Raw genomic sequence first — 7957 nt, 5'->3', positions numbered from 1 at the left:
TGTCTTCTGGCACCCCTCCTGTAGCCAGAGACAATTTGAAAATTCATGTCAGAGCCCCTGCAGTCTCCTCTCTTGCTTCCTACAGCAGCCTGGAACCGTTCTGCACTGTCCTACCCATAACCGCTTGCTCCTGTATTTCAAAGATGTTTCTTAAAATTCATGTCTACCCAAGAATTTTGATTAGTTTGCCCTGCATCTTTGCTTTGGTTTGCTGTCAAATTTGATTTGATAATCCTTCAATGAAGTGCTGTTAGACTTTTTATTATTTTAATGGCCCCAAATAAATGCAAGTAGTCCCATTCCTTTTACTATGTTCCCTTAATTGTGTAACAAGATTTTTGTACCTTAGCTAATAGTTTCTGAAAATATCTACATAAAAAGCCAAGTAAATACAGATAGTAGGAACTGCAGATGCTGGAGAATCTGAGATAACAAGGTGTAGAACTGGATGAACACAGCAGGCCAAGCAGCATCAGAACAGCAGGAATGCTGACGTTTTGGGCCTAGACCCTCCTGAAGAAGGGTCTAGGCCCGAAACGTCATCTTTCCTGCTCCTCTGATGCTGCTTGGCCTGCTGTGTTCATCCAGTTCTACACCTTGTTATCTAAGTAAATAACAGAATGTTATAAATAGAAATGAACTTAACTTAAGCAAGAATGCAAACACACATTGACTCTTCCTCGTTCACTCCTTTCTTAGTACTAATTTCACCTTCTATTGTAGATACTCAAAGTTTACCCATACCAGGAATGAAGATGCTTGTACTTACCTTGCGTTTCACAACATCAGTACGTCCCAAAGTGATTCCTAGTCTCTCAGTTCCATTTGAAGTGTAACCACTACAGTAAGGTCGAGATTTAATATTACCCATCCTTCCATTCTTAAGAATAGGTTCTGTTAGAGTACCTTATAGTACCTTTGGGATGCATCTCTTGTGGGTCAGCTGACTTTTGGCCTTGCTAATATTTTAAAATGTGGCTAGCATTAAGCCACTTATTTACAGAAGTAGCCCTCTACACTTACCCTGGAGACTCTGCCTTTCCATATTCACTTCTTCACCATTTCGTTTGTCTTGATCTATAATGATTCCTTTATCTCGAGTGCCCTCACCCCCACCTCTTTCCCATATGATTCTTAAAGCCTTTTATATTTCTCTATAAATTACATCCGAAGTCCCGTGTCCTGCTCTTGCCTCTCTGTCTCTGTCTGATTCGCTTCCGCATCGTTTTTGTAGTATATAATTTTATTCTCTATTATCGATCCCAAGCCAGGAATGAAAGTGCCCAACCTACAGCGGTGTTGATTCCTGTTTGCTTTTCAACAGATAAACCAAAATTGCCGGATAACTACACTCAGGACACATGGCAGAAACTTCATGAAGCTGTGGATGCCATTCAAAATAGCACATCAATAAAATATAATTTGGAAGAACTTTATCAGGTAACTACAGCCAACAGCATCTTCACAGTCACTAATTTGTAAAATAGATGAAGATTTACTGCGCCCTCCCAGCTGTCGGTATTGCTGCTAACTTTGCCGGCCTGCTCGGTATCAAAAGGAAGCAGCAATAAAAGCTGTAAGAATAACCTGAGACTGGAGTATTGAGTTTGTTTGCTTATCTCAAGTTTGTATTGCTACATACTATCCAACTGAATGTGGCACAAATGACCGATCAGAGGAATGGGACCTGAAATTATGCTGCTGAACCTCCAGGGTACCTACTTTGTCATGTGCTTTGTATGGCCGTCTATTGCTGGTTACACTTTTCTAAGAGCATCAGATGTAAAAATCAAATCCAAGTCCTGAGACTCTCAATTGTTGTCTTCAGACGGCAAAAATGACAATTGTATCTAAACCAAAGAATGTTTCTCTGTTAGGAGGTCCGTAGTGAATGTGTGAAATGTAGGTGAATTCTCCTGTACTCAGGTTAACGTCTGAGCCAGAGCTTCTATAATGTCCTTGGATGAAGGACTTTAACTTATGAAATTTGAACAGTTTAGGCCCACACCCATTAGAAGAAAGAGGGAGGATCTTTATGAAACTATGAGTTCGCAAGAGGGTTGAATGGTGTGAAATAAGAACAGAAGTTGCTGGGAAAACTCAGCAGGTCTGACTGTATCTTTAGAGAGAAAGCAGAGTTAATGCTTCGGTCCAATGACCTCTCTTCAGAACAGAAGGCTCCTGCTTTTTCTCCAAAGATACTGCCAAACCTGCTGAGTTTTCCCAGCCATTTCTGTTCTTGTGTCAATATGGACAAGTTGGGCCGAAGGGCCTGTTTCAGTGCTGTATGACTCTATAAACTCTATTTCCAACATCTGCAGTTCTTTGGGTTTTTTTTTGGATAGTGAGAGTACTGGAAGGATGTTTCCTTTTGTGGGAGTGAATAAAACGAGGAAATATAGAATGAGAAGGCTCCCTTTTAAGACAAATGAAAAGGCTTGTTGGTGTAGAATTCTCTTCTCTAGGAGTTAGTGGAGGCTGTTCAGGGCTAAGTTCAGTAGAATGCTGATAGACAAGGGAGTCAAGTGTTTGAGATATAGACTAGAAAGTGGAGCTGAGACCACAACCAGATCAACCATGATATTATTTCATGGTGGAGCAGGCTTGAAGGGTCAAATGGCCAACTGTTGCTCCAAAGTCCTTTGTTAATTTTGGACGAAGGTATTCATGATTTAGCCTTGGTTTAAACGTTGGTTGGGTATCTGTACCAGACCAGAAGTTTCAACACAGAGACCTTGGGCTGTCTGGAAGTTTTGTGCTCAAGGGAGTCCAAGTTAAGTTAAGGCGTTGCAAACCAACTTGGATCTAGCTGTATAAAAACCAAAAGAACTGCGGATGCTGTAAATCAGGAACAAAAACAGAAGTTCCTGAAAAAGCTCAGCAGGTCTGGCATCATCTGTGAAGAAAAAAAATCAGACTAAACATTTTGGGTCCGGTGACATTTCCCCAGAATTGTTCTGCGGAAGGGTCACCAGACCTGAAACGTTAACTCTGATTTTCTTTCTTCACAGATGTTGCCGAACCTGCTGAGCTTTTCCAGCAACTTCTGTTTTTGTTCTTGAATCTAGCTGTCTTGCTGTGGTGACCATTCTCCAAGTAGCATGTGAACAGAAGGTGGCATTTTAGTCCCTGATAGTTATTCCATCGTTCAGTTAGATTGCAGCTGATCTGTGCTTTAACTCCATCCTCAGATCCCAGTGATAATTAGTGCACCATCTTATTATTCACTCCTTTAAGTTCCTGCACTTTGACCATACGTGGCTGGGCTGAGCGGTGATTGTGGGCGACTATCTGAGGTTTAAGAAAGCTCTGAAATTGCGATCTGATATAGAAATGGGTTTTTCTGTCACATACAGGCTGTTGAGAATCTGTGCTCCTATAAAGTGTCAGCAACACTGTACAAACAACTGAGACAGGTATGTGAAGACCATGTCAAGGCACAGATTTTGCTGTTCCGGGAATATCCTTTTTCTCCTCCATAATGTGCTTTGTCTGCAATTCATATTGATTAGATGTTTGTTGTTGTATTGTGCTGTACACTTAACACAGTTTTACGTTATCCTATTGGTCTGCCTAAGCTTTCAGCTCTAGCGGAGGCCATGTTTCTATAAGAAAAGAGTCAAAATGATTTCAAAGCAATTTTAGTGTTGTCATTAATCCACCAAAGGAAGAGATTTTAACACAGATGCTGCTAATTAGGCATTGAAAATATATTAACTGTTGGTTAAAACCTTCTGTGATCAAATAAGGAATGAATTATTTTAAACTTTGCCTCTTTATGGCATGGAGCAGCACTGTTTCCTCCTGCAATCCAAAGACGTGCAGGTTAGGTAGATTGGCCATGGTAAACGTGGGGTTGTGGGGTTGTGGGGTCGTGGGGTCAGGGTGGGGGAGTGGTTCTGGGTGGGATGCTCCTCGAAGGGTCATTGCAGACTGAATGGACCAAATGGCCTCTTTCTGTACTGTAGGAATTCTATGATTTCTGATTCTATTTTGGATTTGTTATAGAGCTTTGCACCTTGATCAAATCCTGTTGGTATGTGCCTAGCAGAATGCCAGTTTGAGGTAATTTCATTAAAGCAAATGTGTTTCCTACTGAATCTGTGCTCTATGTAATAGGTTCAGCTTCATTCAGAGTATAAACCAAAATGCTGAACTTGCTTCATGGATGACATTGAATGTGTAGGACATTTGACCCAAATGGCCTGTACGCTTGATTAAGTTTCACATGAGGTACCTCCGATCCCTCTCCGTCAAACCCTACCTGCATATCCTCCAGTATTTCCTCCCTCGTGACTATAATGAGTTGTGGCGATCTGGCCAAGGATAGGATTTCTTGTTCGTTTCTCCATGCTTTGCCGTCCTGCTTTTTCCTCTCCATTGTTCCCAAGAACCTCCCACTTTCAATCTGAGCAATACATCAAGGGAAAACTGTAAAGGTGGGTTCCTAAGACCTTCCTCGTGTGACTATAGAAAAAAACACTCTTCTTCCCAAAGGATCCTGCACTGTTTGCATAGCATTCCCTTAAATGCATCTGTTATTTACCTCAACAGCTCCATACTGTGGCAACTTCCACATTACCAGCGTGCATACTAGGAGACGGTCATTCTGCTCTCCATTTAATTTTCCTGGTTGTTCTGAAAAAATAATTTTAAACCACTGTCTGTGAAAAGAAGTTTCCCTTGAATTCTCTAATGGGATGTATTAGTGACTATCGTGCTGACGATCTTGACAAATCACGGTTCTCAAGTGCTGACTATAGATGTGATTTTTCCGAACACTTTTGCCCTGACAAATCACAACCTCATTCAGCAATGTAATCCAAAGCTTGTGGAACATGACCTCATTGTTTTAACATTCTTCAGAGAGGATGAATGCATTCTTTTGCAGTAATGTAAGCATACTGGGATAAACAATGTCCTTAGCTTGTTGCAGAGTCTCACCAATTACTAGCAGATTGTGAGAGGGGGCAGGATGAAGTGCTTCATAAATAAGTTAACAACTATAAAGTTTTCCCTTGGATTTGTGGTGTCTCAGTTCATCATCATACTGTGTTTCGTGTTAATTTAACACAATGTGTTTATATGGTATTAGCGATGCTGAATGGGTAATTGAACAAACTACTTTGATGGGATGATCTTTCTGAAGATGTTCTTTTGGTAACTGGGGGTGATCTGTTTTTCCTTGACTTTGCTTCCACGGATTCACTGGATAGCAGTCTGTTTCTGAAGAAGATTAACACGTGTTGGCAGGACCACTGTCGGCAAATGGTAAGTAACTGCCCTCTAGATATAAAATCCTTTCTCGGGGCTCTCTTGTCCTGTTGACTTAGGATTTAATTCTGTTTCTTTTTATTTGTGATGCAATCATATTTGCTTTTTAATGTCTCCATTTACCTGCAGATAATGATCAGGAGCATCTTCCTGTTTCTTGACCGAACCTATGTTCTGCAGAGTTCAATGCTGCCATCTATCTGGTGAGTTGGTCGTGGGTTGTTGTTAAGTTTGAATGACAGGGGAATTCTGTGGTTATTTCAATCAGCAGTTCACCCATCAATATGTTCAAGATACGTGGAAGAAACAAGGTTCCCTTTTCTTTTCAGCCCTTTCTCGTAACTTGCCTCCTCAAATTTGTGTTTCACTAGCCAGTCTGTGCAGTTTTATTCTGTAGGTTTCATGAAATTAGAGATGTTACAATTGAGGAGCCAGACAAACCTCCGCTTTAGCCAGCTATTAAACTTAAGGGATTTCTGATCTTGAGCCCCCAACCCAGACCACACCTTTCTTGCAATCATTGGGATCATGTTCCATGCACCCAAACTTCCATTTTATCTCCTCTTTTGAATGAGTACATAACTGGTGCCCATTTGCATTTGTTTACAGTGAGGGTTGAAAATAGGAAACAAAATAATGCACAGCAGACTAGCATCTAAACTGGTTACGCACGGTACATCTCCACACCACAGAGGGATAAATGCGCTGACGTTGTAGAGCCTACCTCCTGACCGAGAAGCCCAAGACTTCAATTGCCAAAATGTCGAGCATTCTCTCTCTCTCAAACTCTGTTTAATTCACCTTCCCCACTGCAAGGTGACTCTTGTATTCACTTCTTTCTCCATTTCTCCCACTGCTGTCCTCTTTTTCTCTTCCCTCCTGTCCCCCAAACCCACTCCTCCAGCCTTTCTGACTTGCTTTTTCTCGCCATTACTTTCTTCTTTACTTCCTCCCACCCACCTCACTTTCACTTCTCCCTTTCCAGTTTTTGGAGAGGCTGAATCCAACCTGGCATAAATTTTTCTTGCTTCATTTCGTAATGTTGAAAACGCGTTGAAAATAAAACAAGTCAATCTGTTAAAGTGAATGCTGCAATAACTAAACAAATACCATCTGTTACTTGCGGCATTTCAAATTATAATTGCACATCACAAGTTTAGCGTTAGATCTCGGCTTCTTCATTGCTGGCGTTCCTGGACACAGGCTGTGTGTGCCCGTTGCAGCCTTGAAATACTTAGCCATTTGCCAGAAGTAACAGATCCCCCGTGCTTATATTTTCAGGGACATAGGTTTAGAGCTTTTCCGAACCCATGTGATCAATGACAGAATTGTCCAGACCAAAACCATCGATGGGATCCTTTTGCTGATCCAAAAAGAGCGAAACGGGGAGGCTGTGGACCGAAGCTTGATCCGAAGTTTGCTGAGTATGCTGTCAGACCTGCAGGTAAGGGAGATTTTAACTCTGAAATTCACTCTTTCTTTCACAGAACCTTCCATTATTTAGACTTTGCATCAAACAGGTCTACCAGGAATCATTTGAACAGAGGTTTTTGGAGGAGACCAATTGTTTATATGCAGCAGAAGGCCAAAGACTAATGCAAGAGAGTGAGGCAAGTAGTAGTGATTCTTAAAGATTATTAACTAGCTCTCCACTTGGGACCAATGTTCCTTTTTCTCTTTTAATTTTTAATGTTCTAATGTAGGTGCCAGAATACCTTCACCATGTAAACAAACGCCTGGAAGAAGAAACAGACAGAGTGATTACTTACTTGGATCAAAGCACACAGTAAGTAATGATCCTTGCATTTTACTGCAGTGCCCTGTGTAGAATGTAGTTAGCTGGTTGTTTAAGAATTGGTGAGCAAATGAAATGAGATAACCTTCATGCTTGAAGGAGGCATCTGGGGCAGATTGAGGATTCCTTGTGTGAGAAGAGGGTTGCGTTTGTCTCTGCCCCGTCCTGTTGGTCTTTTTACCCCACAAACAATGTGTTTAGACCAGGACAGAAGCTTCTGAGCCTGTCATTAATATAAAAAGTCTGGGGCGGAATTAAAATCCGATTGTGTTTTATATAGGACATAGCTTTTCCCAGCAAGGTGCTCCCAGTTGACAAGTGTATGCTGTAGATATGGATGTTCACGAACAGATGCAGACAGAAATTGCAGCAGGGTGAGGATATTCTGATCATGCATCGTTAAATATTCTAAGTGCAATAGACTGAGAGAGTTAAAACTTACACATTTAGGGCTCGGAGTAGAGGGAACAGCAAGTGTGAGATACGAGCTGTTATGGAAGGCCAAATTATAACTTATGCTTCGTTTTATCTCTTTGTCAGGGAGATTGGACGGTGAGAAGATAGGCAACTTTACTGCTATTGCCAGAAGTATTTTTTTTTTGATGGGATAGATAGTTCAGGCTCAGTGCTTGAATGGCCTATAAGTTAGCAACCTACTTCTGCTAACTGGACAAGCAACAAGAAACTTACCAATGTGGGAAACTTTTTTTTTATATAGTTAACTGGAAAAAGTAACCTTAAGGTTCTAAAACCTGAGCTCTTAGTAGTCCATCTTAAGTTGTCTAGAATTCCCAAAGTGAGTTGCATCTTTAAGTGGAGTGATTATGATGCAATGAACAGAAATGCTACCTGTGTTCTTGGCTGTACTTAGTTTGGAAACCCTTCTAT

General features: G+C 41.2%; 1 protein-coding gene across 3 annotated transcripts in view; it reads left to right on the top strand.

Annotated features, from left to right (window-relative positions):
* The window catches only part of LOC109931898 (cullin-4A-like), a 42872-nt gene that overhangs the window by 1116 nt on the left and 33799 nt on the right, over positions 1-7957 (top strand). For 2 of the 3 annotated variants that reach the window (XM_020531167.2, XM_048603338.1), the window contains exons 2-8: positions 1325-1440; positions 3357-3460; positions 5202-5271; positions 5404-5477; positions 6556-6718; positions 6795-6884; positions 6978-7060. In XM_020531167.2, the coding sequence (XP_020386756.1) occupies positions 1325-1440; positions 3357-3460; positions 5202-5271; positions 5404-5477; positions 6556-6718; positions 6795-6884; positions 6978-7060 (700 nt within the window). The remainder of the gene's footprint in view (positions 1-1324; positions 1441-3356; positions 3461-5201; positions 5272-5403; positions 5478-6555; positions 6719-6794; positions 6885-6977; positions 7061-7957) is intronic. The other variant, XM_048603337.1, reaches the window with a different exon arrangement.

The sequence above is a fragment of the Rhincodon typus genome, chromosome 11 (assembly GCF_021869965.1).
Source record: "Rhincodon typus isolate 14 chromosome 11, sRhiTyp1.1, whole genome shotgun sequence".
Lineage (NCBI taxonomy): Eukaryota > Metazoa > Chordata > Chondrichthyes > Orectolobiformes > Rhincodontidae > Rhincodon > Rhincodon typus.
The sequence above is the reverse complement of the archived record's forward strand: the minus strand, read 5'-3'. Positions and strand labels throughout refer to the sequence as shown.